The sequence below is a fragment of the Macaca mulatta genome, chromosome 10 (genome assembly GCF_049350105.2).
Source record: "Macaca mulatta isolate MMU2019108-1 chromosome 10, T2T-MMU8v2.0, whole genome shotgun sequence".
In the NCBI taxonomy this organism is placed as follows: Eukaryota; Metazoa; Chordata; class Mammalia; order Primates; family Cercopithecidae; genus Macaca; species Macaca mulatta.
Window position 1 is genome coordinate 97764237 of NC_133415.1, and position 22280 is coordinate 97786516.

Consider the following 22280-nt stretch of genomic DNA (forward strand, 5'->3'; position numbering starts at 1 on the left):
TCCGTGTATTTATGATAAGACTAGGTGGAGAAGCCGAGCTTCCTGAAACTTGCTCCACTGTGTTCCCCACAGCCCCTCTCCATGTCTCTGCGCTAGTAGACTCCCTGAAACAGGTCGCATGTATCACCCGGGAGGGATACAGGCTGCAGCAGTGGCCAGAGGCTGGGCATTGGCTGCTGTTTTGAGACAGACATGATTTTGTGTCAGGTACAAAGTTACAAACAAGGCACCTTGAATACCTTCTTTATTTTTCAGTCCCTCCAACAACCTGGTAGTTGGTAATATCTCCCTTTATTAGGAAAAGTAGGTAATATTATCATCATTCCCCCTTTACAGGTGAGGAGCAGGCTCAGAGAGGTAATGTTCACTTTCCCCAGAACCTGACTGCTTGATAGGTAACCTCAGCTCTGCCCTGCAGAACCTCTGAGTTTTAATTTCCTCAAAGTGCTGCCACCCCTTGTCATATGGACATTCTCTTATTTTTTTTTTTTTAGATGGAGTCTTGCTCTGTCGCCCAGACTGGAGTGCAGTGGTGCGATCGCGGCTCACTGCAAGCTCCCCCTCCTGGGTTCATGCCATTCTCCTGCCTCAGCCTCCCGAGTAGCTGGGACTACACATCCCCGCCACCACGCCCGGCTAATTTTTTTGTATTTTTTTAGTAGAGACGGGGTTTTACCGTTTTACCGTGTTAGCCAGGAAGATCTCCATCTTCTGACCTCGTGATCCACCCACCTCATATGGACATTCTTATCCACTCAGTGTACTTTAGAAGCCAGAATAGACCTGACACGGCCACAGACCTTTCCTGTTTCTTAGTCTCAGTTTTCCCATCTGTAAAATGGGGGCAGGAGTCCATGCTCATGTGGCTACAGGGAGTTGAATGAGATCATAACTGGAAGGTGGGGGGAGCACCATACACGCTTAATTCTCAGCTTATCCTTCCTGAGCCTTCAGGCTCTTATCTTAGGTGGGACCCAGACAATGACTTTCTCTTTTTTTGACTCCCGGTTAAGCACCCGGAGGGGTGGGCGATCAAGGCAAGAAAATTCCCTTAACTTGCTCATTTCTCTCCTCTTCCTTCTGTCCAGCGGAGCGGGCACTGGATACAATGAACTTTGAAATGCTCAAAGGCCAGCCTATTCGCATCATGTGGTCCCAGCGAGACCCAGGACTTCGCAAGTCAGGTGTGGGCAACATCTTCATCAAGAACCTGGAGGACTCCATTGACAACAAGGCTTTATATGATACCTTCTCCACCTTTGGGAACATCCTCTCCTGCAAGGTAGAGGATGAAGGGTGTACATCTTTGGGTGGATCAGTGTCAACTACCTGCCTGGTAGAGGGATGACAAGCAACACCTCACTTTACAGTTTACAAGGTCCTTTCAGTCAAGTTTCAGGAACAGCAAGCACCTGAATGGTAGCCGTTCTTTCAGTTTCATCTTCCATGAATGATCAGACATTACCTGTGTATCAGTCAGCTCTCGCTGTGTAACCACCCTCAAATTTAGTGGCTATCAACAACAATCATTTATTTAGCTCGTAATTCCACAGTTGGCAATGGGCAAAGTTCAGCTGGGCAGTTCTTCTGGTCTTGACTGGGTTCCCTCCTATGCCCACTGAAAGCTGAGTGGGAGCTCTCACTGGGTATATGAGGGAGTGGCTGGCTGTCGGCTGAAACATCTCAGCCTTCCTCCCTATTGGCCTTTGTCCTCCAGCAGGCTAGTCCAGGCTATTCTCGTGGTATTCTCATGGCAATGGCAGGGGCTCAGAAAACAAGAGTGGAAGCACACCAGGCCTCTTGAGAACTGAATGCAGAACTGGAACCATCACTTCCACTACATTTTTTTTTTTTTTTAATTGAGATGCAGTCTCATTCTGTTGCCCAGGCTGGAGTACAGTGGCGTGATCTCAGCTTACTGCAACTTCCTGAGTTCAAGCCTGCTGAGTTCAAACGATTCTCCTGCCTCAGCCTCCTGAGTAGCTGGGATTACAGGTGTGAGCCACCATGCCTGGCTAATTTTTGTATTTTTAGTGGAGACAGGGTGGGTTTCACCATGTTGGCCAGCCTGGTCTCGAACTCCTGACCTCCCAAAGTACTGAGGTTACAGCCATGAGCCACCGCACCTGGCCACTTTCACTACATTCTATTGACCAAAGCGAGTCACAAGACCAACCCACATTCAAAGTGAGAGGGGAGTAGAAATTATAGGATGAAGGGTGTGGCTACAGGAAGGCCGTTAATTGGGGCCATGATGGCAATCAAGTGATTAAATCTTGTTTTTAAGATTCTCTTACATTAGATGTAAGTTCCATCAGTGATCTTGTTCTTAGTCATTATTGTATCCCAATACTTAGAATAAGATGTGACACACATTAGGTGCTCAATAAATATCTGTTGAGCCAATGGATGTATATCATTTGAGAAGGATTCTGATTATTTCTCTGACTTTCTATATGAAGATGTTGAGGATCAGCGGCCATATAGCAGGTCAGTATGTCCGGAACAGAGGACTTAAACCTGGGTGTTCTGCCTCTAGATTTTATGAGGATGGTTGATCGGTTACCCTGTAGCCTTTGGAGTGTCTGGTATTCTAGGGAGGATGGGGACAGTTTTTGTAGCCTATGTGTTAGAACTTTCATCAAGTGCTACTGTGTGCCAAGCATAATCCTTAAGTTCTCAATAAGGACCCTCAAATTCTTGGTCAATAGGAGGCTATCCCTGTGGCTCAGAGGAGCAGGTAGATTTCAGGAGATGTAGTAATGCGCTAAGGGTTATCTGTGACAGAGAGACGGGGCCGTTTCCTGTCTTTGAGGATCAAAGGAAGAAAGAGACTCTTCACTTGTGTATTAAGTTCTTCACAATAATAATGGCAGATTTATCACGTACTTTCTCTGTGTTAGGTTTTCTGCATACATGTATACTCCTTTTAAAAGGGTACCTGGCACACTGCAGCTTCTCAGTGATAACTATAATAATCAAAGAATTAATTCTGTTGGCTGATCCTGGACAAGTCATTTATTCTCATTTTCCCTCTGGGGCTCAGGGGTTAAGAGGTGCTTGGAAGGATTCTCGTGGCATAGATAACAAGGGAGGTATGTAATGCCCTTGGCAGGTTCTTGACCCACAGTGGGGACCCAGTCAATGTGATTAAATCCGAATGACCGATCTGAGGCTTGAGTTGAAAGTGGAAGAACCCTGTTTCAGTAAGAGAGGTGGAGGGGTATGTGCAAGGCATGGGTTTGGAAGCAAGACTTGTTGTGCAGGACCCATTGGGGAGCCTCAAATGCCAAGTTGATATAGTTCTGTGGATAGAAGCTACTAGAGACTGAAGGAATGTGGTCAGAATTACATTTTAGAAAGAGCATCCCAGTGGTAGTGTGGAAGCTAGGCTGGGAGGCAGTGCTTGTTATCCAGGCAGAAAATGCCACTAGCTGAGCTGAGCCTGTAGCCACAGGGATGAGTGGAGCCACAGTCACCTTGAAGTGGGGGTTAGTGGTCTTTCTGTGAGTTCAACAAGAGGGATGGGGACTACATGAACTAGAAGGTCTTTCCCCGTTCTCAAGTTCTGTCCTGCTGACCTGAGTTAGGAGGGTTACAGAATGGGAATAGGATGTTGTGCATCTTTAAAAAAAAAAAAAAAAAAAAAGATGAGGCCAGGTGTGGTGGCTCAAGCTTGTAATCCCAGCACTTTGGGAGGCCAAGGTGGGTGGATCCCCTGAGGTCAGGAGTCCGGGACCAGCCTAGCCAACATGGTGAAACTCCATCTCTACTAAAAATATAAAACATTAGCCAGGCATGGTGGCATGTACCTGTAATCTCAGCTATTCAGGAGGCTGAGGCAGGAGAATCGCTTGAACCTGGAAGGCGGGGGTTGCGGTGAGCCAAGGTTGTGCCATTGCACTCCAGCCTGGGCAGCAAGAGTGAAACTCCTTCTCAAAAAAAAGAAAAATTGAAATGAGTTGTTGTTGCAGTAATTCATGAATTGGCAAAGTTTAAACAATGTGGAAGGGAAGAAAGTGAAAAAGAAGACTCCATTTCTTTCAGCCCTAGTCCCCAAAAGTAATATTAATACATTTTATGTGTCTTTTTCAAAATTTCCCATGTGTAGATGCCTACTTTAGCCCGAATGGATTTTTTTTTTTTTTTTAACAAGACTGTCAGCCATGTAACCAACCACATTCTCTTCAACTCTGCATGTACAGAATACTGCTGTGAATGTACCATCAAGGCCCCCCCTTGATGAATACCCAGGTTGTTTCTAGTTTCTTGATAGAAACATGGATGCAGATATGAGGGTTTGACCCTAACCCTTTTGCCCATTGCCTTAGGAAGACAATCAAAAGCCGGTATGCAGTATAGATGAAACCTGTGTTCATTGTGAGGGCGCTCTCCCTCTTAAATCTGTTTTTTCTTTTCTCTTTTTATTTTTTTTGACACAGAGTCTCACTCTGTCACCCAGGATGGAGTGCAGTGGTGCGACATCAGCTCACTGCAACCTCCGCCTCCTGGGTTCAAGCAATTCCCCTGCGTCAGCCTCCTGAGTAGCTGGGATTACAGGCACCCACCACCACATCCGGCTAATTTTGTGTATTTTTAATAGAGACAGGGTTTCACCATGTTGTCCAGGCTGGTCTCCAACTCCTGACCTCAAGTGATATGCCCACCTCGGCCTCCCAAAGTGCCGGGATTACAGGCGTGAGCCACCACACCCAGCCTTCCTTAATCCGTTAACTTGAGTGGTGGCACTCTCTGAGCTTCCGTATCCCATCCCTAACATGCAGGATTGCCTTTTCCATGCACACAACAGGCATGCAGAGACTGGTCATGATCACCTTTGCCGTTCCTTTCTACCTGAACCCTCTGTCAGTACTCTTCCTGTCCTTCCTCCCTGTGGCCCAGGTGGTGTGTGACGAGCATGGCTCCCGGGGTTTCGGCTTTGTACACTTTGAGACCCATGAGGCCGCACAGCAGGCCATCAACACCATGAACGGGATGCTGCTGAATGACCGTAAAGTGTGAGTGGCTGGGCCCGAGGGAGGGTGGAGGCTGCAGGGACAGAAGCATGGCACCACTGACTTGGAATCGATGCTACCCTCAAGCTGCTAATGGGCACCAGGCACTTGAGTGGCAGGCAGCCTTCCTAGAAGTGCAACCTCAGAGCAGCTGCTCACCCTCTCAGGGACTCTTTCCTAACATAAAGATGGAGCTGATAATCTGCATTAGAGGATTGTTCTGAGTGGTAAAGGAAGTGGTGATTTTAAAACTCTAGAGGGACTGGCTAATGGTCAGATCATCAATGGACTCAGTGTTTTCATCTGTTTTCCAGCCTTCTCAGTATGGGGTGTATGTGTGTGTGACAGGGTCTTGCCATTATGTAGCCCAGGCTAGATACACATGGCACAAACACAGCTCACTGCAGCCTTGACCTCCTTGGCTCAAGTAATCCTCCTGTCTCAGCCTCCTTTGTAGCTGGGACCACAGGTGACCACATGCCACCACACCTGGCTAATTTTTTTTATTGTTTATTTTTTTGTAGAGATGGGGTCTCACTTTGTTACCCAGGCTGGTCTTGAACTCTTGGGTTCAAGTGATCCTCCTGCCTCAGCCTCCTAAAGTGTTAAAGTGCTGAGATTACAGGCACGAGCTACCACGCCTGGCTTTTTCTTTAAACCTTTTGTGTTGTTTCATGAGATTTTGGCAGAAAGAAAAGTATGCATATGCTTAGCTTGCTCTCATCCTACCATTAACTTCGATATCATCCCCACTACACAGATGGGAAAACTGAGAGGCAGATGTTAGAGAGAATCTGCCTCTGGCTGTTCCCTGCCCAGAATTTTTATTTTGCTCATCTGAGGGGCCAGCCCCCATAGTCAGGCCCATGGAGAGAAGGTGGCTTTGAGCTGGGGGATGCACTGAGAGTCATTTTGTCCAGGGTTACTCGGGGGAGCATCCAGTCAACCTGTCAAACAAATCTTGGTGGGCTTTCCCAGTGCTCAGAAGAATACTCTTTGTTAGCTCCAATTTACTCAAGTTTACCTTTGCCACTCAGTTTTCCTCAAATTGTGGTGCCTGGTACAACTTTGTGCTAAACGTGCTAAAAATACCATCAGATTTTATTTTCATTTTTAAAATCTGGGATACTTTCCTAGATGTGTTTATATGAACTAGGAAATGATCTTTTAAAATTAATCTTGTGGCTGGGTGCAGTGGCTCACACCTGTAATCCCAGCACTTTGGGAGGCCAAGGAGGGCGAATCACCTGAGGTCAGGAGTTCAAGATTAGCCTGGACAACATGGTGAAACTCCATCTCTACGCAAAATACAAAAATTAGCCATGTGTGGTGGCACATGTCTGTAATCTCAGCTACTTGGGAGGCTGAGTGAGGCAGGCGAATCGCTTGAACCCGGGAGGCGGAGCTTGCAGTGAGCTGAGATCGCACCACTGCACTCCAGCCTGGGTGATAGAGTGAAATTCAGTGTCAAAAACATAATAAGTAAAAAATAAAATTAATCTTGTATTTAAGTGATTTTAATCAATGCCCCCCATAGCAACACTAGCATTGACTGCGTCTAATTCACTTAACCTTGCTTCCCCAGTACACCCAATACATGTCAATAAGCAAAGCCCTATGATGAGAATTTGAGTCCCAATTTTCCAGCAATGAACTCTGAGGCTCAGAGAGGTTAAGTAACTTGCCCAGGATCACACAGCTAGGCAACTGCAGAGTGAGGATTCAAGCCCTTGTCTGTTTGACTCCCAGGCTCATTCTTCTGTGCTCTCAGCTGCCTGATATATAGTAGTAGTTATGTGTGCATTTGTCACAAGAATGAAACCTTCTTAACCTTCTGCTGGGGACAAGCTCTGGAACATAATATAATATCTTGGCTGTTGGAGGGAGCCGGGCCTTGGGGATATTCTAAGGAGTTTTGTCCTACCCAGTTTCCTGATGAGGGATATGTAAGCCTGGAGAAGGGCAGCAGTTAAGCGGGAGTTGGCATGGGGGTGGCTGATGACTGGTAGCTGTCCACAGCCATCAGCCACTGTGGTGTGTCCACAGCTTTGTGGGCCACTTCAAGTCTCGACGGGAGCGGGAGGCGGAGCTGGGGGCGCGGGCCCTGGAGTTCACCAACATCTACGTGAAGAACCTCCCGGTGGATGTGGACGAGCAAGGCCTGCAGGACCTCTTCTCCCAGTTTGGTGGGTGTGTCCCCAAGGGAGTGGGGGTATCACTGTTTTTCCTCTTCCCCTCCAAAGTTTGGTAGGGGGGAGGGGCCCTCCTGGGGTCTCCTGAGGACTTGCCAGACTCCCCTTTGAGCCAGGTTGGTCCTTTACAGGGAAGATGTTGAGTGTGAAGGTGATGAGGGACAACAGCGGTCACTCGCGGTGCTTTGGCTTTGTCAACTTTGAGAAGCATGAGGAAGCCCAGAAGGTAGGAGCCTCCCCATGGCTCTGTTCTGCGGCAGGGGGATTGAGCTGGGACTAAGAAGAGGGTCCCAGCTGCCTGTGGAGGGGAAGAAAGTCCCTCCCCGGCCTAAGCCAAGAGGGTGGGAGAGTCCTACAAGCAGGCAGAGCCCTTCCTTCCTGTGGTGCAAACGCCAAGGGCTTCTTTCTTCTTTGGTCACTTCTAGCCCTGAGGTCTGCAGAACTGAATATTTAGGCAGGGATGCAAAAGTCATGATTATATAAAAATATTTACTTGTGAACTGACCACTTAAATCAGTTTCCACCAGGTGTGGTGGTGTGCACCTGTAATCTCGGCCTACATGGGAGGCTGAAGCAGGAGGATCCCTTGAGCCCAGTGGTTTGAGTCCAGCTTGGGCAACATAGCAAGACCCTGTCTCTAATTTTTTAAAAACTGTCCAGATGTGATAGCTCATGCTTGTAATCCTAGCACTTGGGGAGGCTGGGTGGGAAGACTGTTTGAGTTCAGGAGTTCGAGACCAGCTGGGCAAAAACAGCGAGACGCCATCTTCACACACAAAAAGGCTCTCACAGTTAGCAAAGAGGATTATTTTGTGCCATGAAATACAACTCAAAGTAAGGATGTTGACGATGCTGTCATGCCATTATGAAAGAATTATGCTTGCTGCTTGGTTCAAATTATCCATGTGTAGTTGCAGTTAGAACCTAATTTTTTAAAGTTCTTTTTAAAATGCAGTTTTAGGTTCAGAGCAATGTTTAGTGGAAGGTACGGAAGTCTTCTGTATACCCCGTGGCCCCACACATGAACAGCCTCGCCATTATCAATGTCCTGCTCCCAAGGGTTACATCTGTTACGAGTGATTAACTTACTTTGACACATCATTAACACACAGTCCCAAGTTTACATTAGGATTTACTTTTGGTGTAGAGTCTAGGGGTTTGGACAAATGCATGATGACATGTATCCACTATTACGGTATCATGCAGAGTACTTTCAGTGCCTTAAACATCCCCTGTGCTCCATCTCTTCATTCCTTCATGCCCCTTAACCCCTGGCAACCAATGATCTTTTTACTGGCTCCGTAGTTTTGCCTTTTCTGGAACAGAGAGTATGTAACTTAGATTGGCTTCTTTCACTTGGTGATACGCATTTAAAATATGGGAATATATAAATATTTACATTTTATTTTATTTTATTTTTATTTATTTATTTTTGAGACGGAGTCTCACTCTGTCACCCAGGATGGAATGCAGTGACATGATCTTGGCTCACTGCAACCTCTGCCTCCCGGATTCGGGTGATTCTCCTGCCTCAACCTCCCGAGTAGCTGGGACTACAGGCGCCTGCCACCATGCCAGGCTAATTTTTGTATTTTTAGTAGAGAAGGGGTTTCACCATGTTGGTCAGGCTGGTATTGAACTCCTGACCTCAAGTGATCCACCTGCCTTGGCCTCCCAAAGTGCTGGGATTACAGGCGTGAGCCACCGTGTCCGGCCATATTTACATTTTAAATATGGGAAACTTTGCAAATCTCAATTTTATTTTTATTTTTATTTTATTAAGACAGAGTCGGCCAGGCATGATGGCTCATGCCTGTAATCGCAGCACTTTGGGAGGCCGAGTTGGGTGGATCACGAGGTCAGGAGATCAAGACCATCCTGGCTAACACAGTGAAACTCTGTCTCTACTAAAAATACAAAAAATTAGCCGGGCACAGCTACTCTGGAGGCTGAGGCAGGAGAATGGCGTGAGCCTGGGAAGTGGCGCTTGCAGTGAGCTGAGATCGTGCCACTGTACTCTAACCTGAGTGACCAAGCGAAACTGTCTCAAAAAAAAAAAAAGAAAAAAAAGACAGAGTCTCACTCTATCGCCCAGGCTGTAGTGCAGTGGCGCGATCTCAGCTCGCTGCAACCTCCACCTCCCAGTTTCAAGGGATTCTCCCGCCTCAGCCTCCTAAGTAGCTGAGATTACAGGCACCCGCTACCATGCCTGGCTAATTTTTGTATTTTTAGTAGAGATGGGGTTTCACCAATTTGGCCATGCTGGTTTCAAACTCCTGACCTCAAGTGATCCACCCACCTTGGCCTCCCAAAGTGCTGTGATTACCAGGTGTGAGCCACTGTGTCCGGCCATCAGTTTTGTTTTTTAAAATACAGCCCCAGTCCGATTTTTTTTTTTTTTTTTTTGAGACGGAGTTTCACTCTTGTTGCCCAGGCTGGAGAGCAATGGTGTGATCTCGGTTTACCACAACCTCTGCCTCCCAGGTTCAAGCGATTCTCCTGCTTCAGCCTCCTGAGTACCTGGGATTACAGGCATGTGCCACCATGCCTGGCTAATTTTGTATTTTTAGTAGAGATAGGATTTCTCCATGTTGGTCAGGCTGGTCTTGAAATCCTGACCTCAGGTGATCCATTCCCCTCGGCCTCCCAAAGTGCTGGAATTACAGGCGTGAGCCAAAGTGGGTATACTTAAATAGCCTTTGTCCTGGTACTGATTATTCTCAGCTAGTGTGGCCAGCCCGGTTTGCAGGTGGCCTCTCTAGATCCAGAAGATGAACTTGGGCCAGGGCTACATCTGAGTGGTTACCAAGCATGTTCCCTCCTCCTCTCCCCAGGCTGTGGTGCATATGAACGGGAAGGAGGTGAGCGGGCGGCTGCTGTATGCGGGCCGGGCCCAAAAGCGCGTGGAGCGGCAGAATGAACTGAAGCGCAGGTTTGAGCAGATGAAGCAGGACCGGCTGAGGCGTTACCAGGTGAGATCAGGCTTCCTGGTGGCAGCCACTCTGTGTGAAAGCAGCTGTGTGTCGGGGGCCCTGAGTGGTGACTGTTTCTTCTAGTCATCCTACTTCTGGGCATTTGGCTCAAGGCAGGAATCGAACGAGCATGGGATGGTCCCCACTGCCTGATTTGAAACAGTGAGAAACTGGGCACAGCCCAACCATGATAGGGGTTAGTAGGGGTGCTGGGGACCTTTTGGTTAGAATAATCCTTCATGTGGGACTGGTTAGCATCCAACCCGGCCCACTCAATCCCAGTTGCATCCTCTAGTCTCAGACAACCAAAGTACCCCGCATATTGCCAAATGCCCCTAGAGGAAATCCTACTCCTGGTTGAGAATAATCAGGCCAAATATGTTACATCCAAAAGTTGGAATGTTGGACAGCCTTTGGATTATATGGAGTTAATAATTAAAGTGAATATTGTAGATCAGTGCAATTTAAAACTTCATTGGGAAGTGAAACCCTCAAAGATTTTTTTTTTTTTTTTTTTTTTAGACGGAGTCTCGCTCTGTCGCCCAGGCTGGAGTGCAGTGCATGATCTCGGTTCACTGCAACCTCTGCCTCCTGGGTTCAAGAAAGTCTCCTGTCTCAGCCTCCCAAGTAGCTGGGATTACAGGTACCTGCCACCATGCCCAGCTAATTTTTGTTTTTTTGTTTTGTTTTGTTTTTGTTTTTGTTTTATTTTTTTGAGATGGAGTCTTGCTGTGTCACTCAGGCTGGAGTGCAGTGGTGTGATCTTGGCTCACTGCAGCCTCTGCCTCCTGGGTTCAAGCAATTCTTCTGCCTCAGCCTCCTGAGTAGCTGGAATTACAGGTGCATGCCACCATGCCTGACTAATTTATGTATTTTTGGTAGAAACGGGGTTTCACCATGTTGCCCAGGCTGGTCTCGAATTCCTGACCTTGTGATCTGCCCGCCTCAGCCTCCCAAAGTGCTGGGATTACAGGTGTGAGCCACCACGCCTGGCCTCATTTTTGTATTTTTAATAGAGATAGGGTTTCAGCATGTTGGCCAGGCTGGTCTTGAACTCCTGACCTCAGATGATCTGCCCACTTCGGTCTCCCAAAGTTCTGGGATTACAGGCGTGAGCCACTGTGCCTGGCCCCCCTCTAAGATTTTTGATAAAAGTTCTAGATTCTTCATGGAGAAGGGCATATAAATATACACATCCACAAAAAATTGTGCACACATACTCAGTAGTTCTCAGTGACGAGCAGTTTTGCCTCCTGGGGGACATTTGGCAACGTCTAGAATTTTCATTATCGTGTGGGTGGTGGGGTGCTACTGTCATCCACTGGGTAGAGGCCAGGGATGCTGGCAGACATCCTACAGTGCCCAGGACAATGCCACAGCAAGGAACTGTCTGGCACAAAATGTCACTAGGTCTGAGGCTGAGAAACACATACATCCTCTTATGTACATACAGCGTGTCCAGGTGCTTACAGACCTACAGAACAAAATACTTGTTACGTGATCTGTGAGAGCAGGATGCTATGCTGTACAACTGTGTGGTCTCTGCTCTCTGTGTGTTCACACACTGTTGTGTTTGGGAGGTCTGGAAGGAGAAAAGTCAAGGTGCTAGAGGCAGCTGTCACTCAACAGTGAGGCACACAGATGCTGAAGTTAGGCTGCCTCGATTGTCCAGTCTCTGCCACTTAGCCACTATACGATCTGGGGCAACTCTTTGTGTTTCAGTTTTGTCCATAAAATAAGGATAAAAGTTTCCTTCAAGCAGGGTTGTTGTGAGGATTAACAATCTAAATGTGGCCTGGTGTGGTGGCTCACACCTGTAATCCCAGCACTTTGGGAGGCTGAGGTGGGCAGATCACCTGAGGTCAGGAGTTCAAGACTGGCCTGACCAACATGGAGAAACCCGTCTCTACTAAAAAATACAAAGTTAGCTGGGCCTGGTTGCACATGCCTGTAATCCCAGCTACTTGGGAGGCTGAGGCAGAAGAATCACTTGAACGCAGGAGGCAGAGGTTGCAGTGAGCCGAGATTGAACCATCGCACCTAGCCTGGACAACAAGAGCAAAAATCTGCCTAAAAAAAAAAGTCTTAAAAAAAAAAAATCAAAATGTATGGGAAAGCTTAGAGTGGCACCTGGCACCAGCATGAGTAAGTGCCCGAGGTTCCTGGGCTGGCAGGTGGTGGAGGGGCAGCTCGCCTGTGTTAGGGGTCTGGTCATGGGCCGGCCTGCAAGGAGCTCTGCCTCCTGCTGCCCGATATCCACCATCTGGAGAGCTCAGCTTGAGCTTGCTCTGCACCTCAGCCTGCCATGGGACTTGGGGCATCCTCGTGGGCCCCATCTGTGAAATGGGGAATAGCTGTGGTGAGGCTGGGACCAGCGCAGATGTGTGAGAACTGCAGGGGAATTCGGGATGTGGGGCTACAGCTTGCATGTGATGGGCACGCTCAGGGATAGGGGTACCTGGGTGCTGAGGGAGACAGGGAGCAGGAGGCTGGGCTGGTGGGGTTCCCCGTGCCCCTTGTGCCTGTGTCAGCCCCCTGATCTCCCCAAGGCAGTTGGGGTTGGAGGGGAAGGGGCCATCCAGCAGTTTCCCTTTCCTTCCAGGGTGTGAACTTGTATGTGAAGAACCTGGACGACTCCATTGATGACGACAAACTGAGGAAAGAGTTCTCTCCCTATGGAGTAATTACCAGTGCGAAGGTGAGGGCTGGGGGCACCTCTGGAGGACAGCGTTCCCCTCCATCCTCTCACCACCATCCCCCGCAACCCCACCCCTCCACCCTCTTGCCCAGTGGCCTCCAGGGGGTTGGTGCCGGCTACCCCTTCTGGGGCTCTGCTGACCCCGTTGGAACTTGTAGCCCATCCGCAGCCTTGTCTGGGCTGAAGGGTAAGAGGGTAGAAATATAGTCCCAATCACACAGCTGGACTTGGGGCTCACTGTAACCTTAGCATTTATTGAGTGCCTACTGTATGCCAGATTCCAGAAATTCACATCTTACTATTTCCATTGACTTTTGTTGTCTGGCCTCTGCCAGTGACATCACACTCCTGGGCCTCCGTTTTCCCATCTGGAAAGTGAGAGGGCTGAACTTCGTCGTTCTTTGTTTGTTCTTCCCTATTTCTGGAGCACCAACTGTATGCCCAACCCTGTTAGGCCCCTGAGATGTGGCAACTGGCCCATCTACTCAGCAGCTCTGTGAGTTTAGCAGATGTCGTCTCATAGATAAGGACACTGGGCTCAGTGGATGGCTTTCGACCCTGGCTTCTCATTACAACCCCCTGGGCAATTCTTAAATATATACACCTGAGTCAGGCATGGACTGTGGCTCCCTGGGGTGTAGGGCCCGGGCTTTTTTTGTTTGTTTTTTAAAGCTCCCAGAGGCCGGGCGCCGTGGCTCACGCCTGTAATCCCAGCACTTTGGGAGGCCAAAGTGGGTGAATCACGAGGTCAGGAGATCGAGACCATCCTAACACAGTGAAACCCCATCTCAACTAAAAATACAAAAAATTAGCTGGACATGGTGGCATGCGCCTGTTGTTCCAGCTACTCTGGAGGCTGAGGCAGGAGAATGGCGTGAACCCGGGAGGTGGAGCTTGCAGTGAGCTGAGATGGTACCACTGCACTCCAGCCTGGGCGACAGAGCAAGACTCCATCTCAAAAAAAAAAAAAAAAGCACCCAGATGGTTTTAAGATGATCTAGTGTTTATTCATTCTGTACTATACTTAAATACCTGTTGTTTTACCAGGCTCTGTGGGAAACAGGAACAAATCAGATGTGATCCTTGCTTTCGAGTAGCTTATAGTCTAGTGAGGAAGTCAGCCCATCACTAACTCAAATGGATTATAAGATGGGGACAGTATGGGAGGCAGAGCTACAGGAGTTCAGTGGAACAGGAGGGAGGGCTGCCTGGAAGAAGGGGCAGTAGCAGCAGTGTTTGACTTGGCCGTGAGGAGGTAGGGAGCTGGAGTAGGAATGAGGAATTTTCCAAAGAGATCTGTGTGAGTGACAGGATGGGGGGACCCGCCTGAGTGATGTGATGCTTGGGTTCTGAGGAAGTGGTCTAGAAGTTCTCTTTTGGCTATTGAGTCCAATTATAAACATTCTTCAGGGAGCCTTGTGTTTGGAGCAAAAAAGGTTGTCTTTTAGGTTAACGTCCTTTTGAAAAATGTGAGAGAAGGCTGTGGCACATGTCAATTAGGCATCAGTAAATTTGATTACACATCATTAAAAGCTATAGGTCCTCTTTCCCAGCCAATGCATACACATTTGATGTAGTAACATGGTTGAAAGATGGAATTTTAAAGTTAATCAGATTTAAATGTAAACCCCAGTCCTACCATTACCTAGCTGTAGAATCTGAGGCAAGTGGCTTTGCTTTTTGGACCTTGTTTACTCACCTATAAAGTGGGAGCAACATTGCTCACCTCTCCAGGTGTCCTGGGAACTACTAAAGAGGCTGCATGTAGAGCATCTGCATTCGATAAGTAGTGAAATAGTGACTGTTGTAATTAATCATCATACACCTTACATACAGCGTCCGGAGATGGACCTTCTTGAGGACTCCTGGAACAAAGGAAATGTGTAAATTTGGATTGCTTAGAGTTAAGGCACACCTGGGGTGACCATCTTTTTAACAAGACAAATTGTATGAAATGGGGATTTTATATATATATCTTTTTTGTGTGTATGTGATGGAGTCTAGCTCTGTCACCCAGGCTGGAGTGCAGTGGTGCAATCTCGGCTCACTACAACCTCTGCCTCCCGGGTTCAAGTGATTATTCTGCCTCAGCCTCCCAAGTAGCTGGGATTACAGGCGCCTTCCACCAAGCCCAGCTAATTTTTGTATCTTTAGTAGAGATGGGGTTTCACTGTGTTGGCCAGGCTGGTTTCAAACTCCTGATCTTGTGATCCGCCCGCCTCAGCCTCCCAAAGTGCTGGGATTACAAGCATGAGCCACCACGCCCAGCCTATATATATATATATCTTATACAATTTTTATTTTTATTTTTCGAGACGGAGTTTCCTTCTTGTTGCCCGGGCTGTAGTGCAATGGCGCGATCTTGGCACACTGCAACTTCTGCCTCCCAGGTTCAAGCAATTCTCCTGCCTCAGCCTTCTGAGTAGCTGAGATTACAGGCACCCATCACCAAGCCCTACTTATTTTTATATTTTTAGTAGAGATGAGGTTTCACCATGTTGGCCAGGCTGGTCTTGAACTCCTGACCTCAGGTGATCTGCCCGCCTTGGCCTCCCAAAGTGCTGAGATTATAGGCGTGAGCCACCGCACCTGGCCCATCTTATACACTTTTATATATTTTGGTTTATTATTATTTTTATGAGAGACAGGTTCTTATTCTGTTGCCCAGGCTGGAGTGCTGTGGTGTGATCATGGCATGCTGCAGCCTCAACCTCCTGGGCTCAAGTGATCCTCCCACCTGAGCCTCCCAAGTAGCTGGGACCACAGGCATGTGCCACCATGCCCAGCTGATTTTTAAAAAATTTATTTTGGTAGAGATGGGGTCTTGCTATGTTGCCCAGGCTTGTCTTGAACTCCTGGGCTCAAGCAGTCCTCCTACCTCAGCCTCCCAAAGTGCTGGGATTACAGGCATGAGCCACTGCATCTGCCCTATATTGTTTTATATAAAAATAATCATGAAAATTAAAGGAATTAATGGATATAAATACTTATACCACTATCAAGTTCATGGTAAGCTCTGAATAAGTGTTAGCTTTGCTAAATTTTATCATTATTAACTAACGACTGCCAGAAGTTCTTAAATATATATATACACACACATACACATATATACACACACACACTATATATATATATATACACACACACACACACATATATATATATTTGAGATGGAGTTTTGCTCTTGTTGCCCAGCCTGGAGTGCAATGGTGCAATCTTGGCTCACTGTAACCTTCGCCTCCTGGGTTCAAGTGATTCTCCTGTTTCAGCCTCCTGAGTAGCTGGGATTACAGGCGCCCGCCACCATGCCCAGCTAATTTTTTTGTATTTGTAGTAGGGACGGAGGTTTCACTATTTTGGCCAGGCTGGTCTCAAACTCTTGACCTCAGGTGATCCACCCGCCTCAGCCTCCCAAAGTGCTGGGATTACAGGCGTGAGCCCCTGCACCCGGCCCTTTGGCTGTCTGATAAAGCCTGTGGACCCCTTCTAAGAATAATTTTTAAAAACTTTTTTGAGACAGAGTCTCACTCTATCGCCCGGGCTGGAATGCAGTGGTGCCATCACAGCTCACTGCAGCCTCCAACTCCTGGCCTCAAGTGATCTCCTGTCCCAGTCTCCCAAGTAGCTGAGACTATAGGAGCACCACTATGCCTGGCTAATTATTTTTTGTATTGCCCAGGATGATCTCAAACCCCTGGGCTCAAGCAATTCTTCCACCTCAGCTTCCCAAAAATAGGCATGAGCCACCAAATCTGGCCCTAAGAATTTTTTTTTTTTTTTTGAGAGGGAGTCTGGCTCTGTCGCCCAGGCTGGAGTGCAGTGGCCGGATCTCAGCTCGCTGCAAGCTCCGCCTCCCGGGTTTACGCCATTCTCCTGCCTCAGCCTCCCGAGTAGCTGGGACTACAGGCGCCCGCCACCTCGCCCGGCTAGTTTTTTTTTTGTATTTTTTAGTAGAGATGGGGTTTCACCGTGTTAGCCAGGATGGTCTTGATCTCCTGACCTCGTGATCCGCCCGTCTCGGCCTCCCGAAGTGCTGGGATTACAGGCTTGAGCCACCGCGCCCGGCCAAGAATATTTTTAAATGCATAAAATAAGATTCTTAGGCTTACAAAAAAAATTATATTGAAAAAATATAATAGATTACTAAAGTGAGAGCAGTATGTGCTTCTTTTATTATTATTATTTTTATTTTTTTGTGACAAAATCCTGCTCTGTCACCTAGACTGGAGTGCAGTGGCATGATCTTGGCTCACTACAACCTCTGCCTCCCAGGTTCAAGAACCCGGGTTCTGCCTCAACCTCCTGGGTAGCTGAGATTACAGGCACCCGCCACCATAACCAGATGATTTTTGTATATTTTTAGTAGAGATAGGGTTTCACCATGTTGGCCAGGCTGGTCTCGAACTCCTGACCTCAGGCAATCTGCCCACCTCGGTCTCCCAAAGTGCTGGGATTACAGGCATAAGCCATTGCGCTCAGCCAAGATTAGCAATAATTAATGTGCTATGAAAATATTTTCTTTTTCTTCATGACAAATTCATGGCTAATACTGCCAGGATTTTTTTGTTGTTGCCCATATTCATAATAGAAGGGAATGCTAATGTGAAAATAAAGATGTCAGTTTTTCCCCAGTCCAGGTTCACAGACCCCCTAAATTATATCCATGACCTCCCTGAGGGGGATCCATGGACTCTCAGGTTAAGACCCCTACACTGAAGGGTCGCAGAGTACAGTTTGAAAATTACTGATTAAGAGCATGGGCTCTCCAGCAGTTCAAGCCCAGCCTGGGCAACAGGATGAGACCTCATGTTTTACAAAAAATGAACAAAATTAGGCATGGTGGGGCATGCCTGCAGTCCCAGCTACTTGGGAGACTGAGGTGAGAGGATCACTTGAGCCTGGGAGGTCGAGGCTGCAGTTGAGATTGTACCACGGTACTGCAGCCTGAGTGACAGAGTGAGATCCTGACTCAAAGGCAAAAAAAGAAAAAAGAAAAAAAGAGGATTTAAAAAATAACTCTAGTCCTTATGGGATGTGTGAGCCAGGCCAGTGTTTTGACCCCAAAAAAGGTTAAAAACCCAGGGTCAGGTGTGGTGGCTCCTGCCTATAATCCCTGCACCTTGGGAGACCTAGGCAGGAGGATCTCTTGAGACCAGCCTGGGCAACATAGTGATTGCCGATCTCTACAAACTTAAAAAAAATATTAGCTGGATGTGGTGGCGTGTACCTATAGCCCTAACTACTTGGGAGGCTAAGGCAGGAGGATCCCTGGAGCCCAGGAGTTTGAGGCTGCAGTGAGCTATGATCGTACCACTGTACTCCAGCCTGGATGACAGAGTGAGACCCCATCTCTTTAAAAAAAAAAAAAAAAAAAAAAAAGACAAACCCTAAATGCCATGTGGGTTGGGTCCTGGAAGAGAAAAAGAATATTAGGGGAAAAAAGAGTGAAATTCCAATGAAGTCTGGAGTTCAGTTAATAGCATTGTAGTTAATAGGAGCTAATGGTATAAAATAGTTAATAGCATTGCACCAGTGTTAATTTTGTAGTTCTGAAAAATGTACCATGTTCACACTGGGGGAAGCTGGGTGAAAGATATACAGGAGGCCAGGCATGGTGGCTGACGCCTATAATCCCAGCACTTTCGGAGGCTGAGGCGGGCAGATCTATTGAGGTCGAGAGTTTGAGACCAGCCTGGCCAACATGGTGAAACCTTCTTCCTATTAAAAACACAAAAATTAGCCGGGTGTGGTGGCACATGCCTGTAGTCCCATCTATCCAGGAGGTTAAGGCAGGAGAATTGCTTGAACCCGGGAGGCTGAGGTTGCAGTTAGCCGAGATTGCGCCACTCCAATCCAGCCTGGGTGACAGAGTGAAACTATGTCTCAAAAAAAAAAAAAAAAAAAAAAAGATATACAGAAAGCCTCTGTACTGTTTTTGTAACTTTTTCTGTAAATCTAAAGTTATTCCAAAGTAAAAAGTTTATTTTAACAAAAAGGCTAAGAACCTCTTTCTCAAATTCCTAAAGAACTTGGCTTGGTACTTAGCAGAGGCAATAGAAGTTTACCAGAACAGTGTGTTGGGTTGAGTCCTGGCTAACGTTCGAACCACTAGCTGAGTGACCCCAGAGAAGTCACTCTTTTGAGTCTCTCTTATCCCGGCTGTAAAGTGGGAGCCGCGATGCCTCCCGCATCGGGAGATTGTATGTGTGAGGTGTGAAGGCATGTAAAGTTATCTGGCATGCAGCAGGCCTCATAGATGGGGGTGCACGCTACATCCCTCAAACAGTTCAGTAAACCGGGTGCACATTACATCCCTCTATCACTGCTTAGTAAACAGGGGTGCATGCTACATCCCTCCATCATAGCTCAGTAAACAGGGGTGCATGCTACATCCCTCCATCACAGCTTTCTCGCGGGCCTGCTCATGCTGGGCTTGGCCCGTGGGGAGGAGGGAGGCAGCGCAGCCCCAGGAGCCTTCCTTCCCCACCCCAGCAGCTCTTGTCTTGTCTTGCTTTTAGGTGATGACAGAGGGTGGCCACAGCAAGGGGTTTGGCTTTGTGTGTTTTTCCTCCCCAGAAGAGGCGACAAAGGCCGTGACAGAGATGAACGGGCGCATCGTGGGCACCAAGCCACTCTACGTGGCACTGGCCCAGCGCAAAGAGGAGCGGAAGGCCATCTTGACCAACCAGTACATGCAACGCCTCTCCACCATGCGGACCCTGAGCAACCCGCTCCTGGGCTCCTTTCAGCAGCCCTCCAGCTACTTCCTGCCTGCCGTTCCCCAGGTGCCGTCCTGCCCACAACTCCCACCGCAGCCTTCCCCCCTGCCCCAGCCAGGCAGAGCGTGAAGACTAGAGTTCTAGGGAAACGGAGGTTTCTAATTGCTTCTGCTGAGGACTCACGAGGAAGTCTTTGTTTTCCTCTCTATAAAAGGGAGAGAGAGTGTTAGTCAAATGGCATTTCCCAGTGAGAGAAGCTCGTGAATGTTGTGCTGAAAAAGACTCTCAATGATCCAGCAAGTGTGGGAAATGTTGCGTTCAGCAAAATAAACCTACATTTTTCTTTCTTTTTTTTTTTTTTGAGGCGGGATCTCCGTGTCACCCAGGCTGGAGAGCAATGGCGTGATCATGGCTCACTGCAGCCTTGAATTTCTGGGCTTGAGTGATCCTCCCACTTTAGCCTCCTGAGTAGCTGGGACTACAAGTGCATGCCACCATGCCCAGCTGATTTTTTGTTTATTTTAAGGAAAGGGGTCTCGCCATGTTGCCCAGGCTGGTCTCAAACTCCTGGGCTCAAGCAATCCTCCTTCCTTGGCCTCCCAAAGTGCTGGCATTACAGGAGTGAGCCACTGTGCTCTGCCCTACATTTTTAAAAAAATTAAATTAATTTTTTTTTTTTTTTTTTTTTGAGACAGAGTCTTGCTCTGTTGCCCAGAATGGAGTACAGTGACAACATCTTGGCTTGCTGCACACTCTGCCTCCTGGGTTCAAGTGATTCTTGTGCCTCAGCCTCCCGGGTAGCTGGGATTACAGGTGCGTGCCACCACACTCGGCTAATTTTTTGTGTTTTTAATAGAGACAGGGTTTCACCATGTTGGCCAGGCTGGTCTTGAACTCCTGACCTCAAGTGATCTGCCCTCCTTGGCCTCCCAAAGTGCTGGGATTACAGGCATGAGCCACCATGACCTAAATTTCTTTACTGTCTATACTGTTCTACCCTAAGATGCCAATTTCTACTGAGACTCTCCAAAACAGGCACAGATTATCCGGCATTTCCCCAGCTTAGATGGTCATTTTTTGTGGGATGCCTGTTAACATCTCCCCTGGATGTTAATGTTCTGAGGAGCATGGTTTGGGAAAGGACCTCATGGGACTTAGAGGAAGTAGAAAGATGTCACCCATGAAAGGCCGCCAGGGTGAGAACATTCCTCTCCTTTTAGCAGTTGCTTAAGCTGGCACAAGTTGGAGTAAGATGTCACCCTTTTTATCCAGGTCATTGGGCTAGCTGACAAGGAGCCCAGATTGAAATCTAAGATCTTTGCCCTGGAGGATTCAGGGCTAATGGACATCCTGAGATGGGAGGAAGGAACTTTCATTTCAGCCTTGTGGGTCTTGACTCACCAGTCCCTGCAGGAGCCAGTGGAGTTCCTGCCATGGTGTCCCTGAAGAGCTGTAGCTTCTCACCTACCCTGCTGCCAAGCGCCTCAGTCTGGGTCTTCTTTTCCCATGCAGCCTCCAGCCCAGGCTGCATACTATGGCTGTGGCCCGGTGACACCCACCCAGCCTGCTCCCAGGTGGACGTCCCAGCCACCTAGACCTTCCTGTGAGTGACCCAGCCCCTTCCACTCTGACTGGCCTATTGGTGTGGGCCCCATGAGGCAGTCATAACACAGGGATGAAACCTGGCTCTGCCACTTTCCAGGGTGGGTGACTTCACTTCTCTGAGCCTCAGTTTCCTCTTCTGAGCATGGGCCTGAATGAGATGTGTGTAAAGTACCAAGCACAGTGGTGAGCCAATGAAAGACACACAGCTAGCCACCAGCAGTCATCGCCAAAGACGCCTCTGATTTGTGACTCTGAAAATTCTTGCAAAGCTGAGAAGATGAAACTCCTGTGGCTATATTATTGACCAAAGGCCCTCTTCTATAAGAGTGAAATGCACACTCACTTGAAACTGTCTTGGAGACTAAGGTGTGCGATCATGGTGCTTATGCAGTTTGGGGCTCTGGCTAGACACGAGCTGGATTTGAAATTGTAGATTCCTACACTCCCCCTCTCTGGAGTTCTGGGTCTAAGTGAATTGACTCCTATTTCTGTTGTGAATGTTGTAGTTTCCCTTCCCATTCTCTTGGTGGCCCTGGAAGCCTCTAGGCACAGTGTGCCACCCTGATTATTCCCACCATTCCATCCAACTTTTCTCTCTGTGGTGTCTGTACCACAAGCTGCCTACCCTCCAGGTGCCTCAATGGTCCGGCCACCAGTCATGCCTCGTCGCCCCCCAGCCCACATCAGCAGTGTCAGGCAGGCCTCCACCCAGGTGCCACGCATGGTGCCTCATACCCAGAGAGTAGGTGAGTGTGGGTAGGGCCAAGGGGAATGGGGGTGGGGCAAAGTTGGCACCAGGAGTCAGGACCAGCCTCCATGGTGACCTTGCCATACGCCCTCTCGGTGAACAAGGCCAACTTTGGAGACTGTAGCGTGGTAGTTAGCTTGGCCTCCAGTTCCTGGGACCAGCTGACTCAGGCCTCTGCTGACTACTACAGCTGATCACCTAATCTGTAAAATGGGGACAAAAATAGTACCCCCATTTTATTGTAGAGAATTTAAATTTTTTTTTTTTTTTTTTTTTTTTTTTTAGGCAGAGTTTCATTCTTGTTGCCCAGGCTAGAGTGCAATGGCATGAT

General features: G+C 48.0%; 1 protein-coding gene across 16 annotated transcripts in view; it reads left to right on the forward strand.

The window, feature by feature from the left end:
- PABPC1L (poly(A) binding protein cytoplasmic 1 like) overlaps positions 1-22280 on the forward strand; it is a 47107-nt gene that overhangs the window by 1877 nt on the left and 22950 nt on the right. For 4 of the 16 annotated variants that reach the window (XR_013398694.1, XR_013398693.1, XM_028827341.2 and 1 more), the window contains exons 2-10: positions 1089-1282; positions 4903-5018; positions 7062-7201; positions 7339-7433; positions 10042-10179; positions 12782-12877; positions 19396-19662; positions 21109-21199; positions 21819-21947. Coding sequence is in view for 6 of the 16 variants with exons in the window: in XM_028827341.2 (XP_028683174.1) it covers positions 1089-1282; positions 4903-5018; positions 7062-7201; positions 7339-7433; positions 10042-10179; positions 12782-12877; positions 19396-19662; positions 21109-21199; positions 21819-21947 (1266 nt within the window). In the remaining 10 variants the exon portion in view is untranslated. 16 annotated transcript variants of the gene reach the window in all.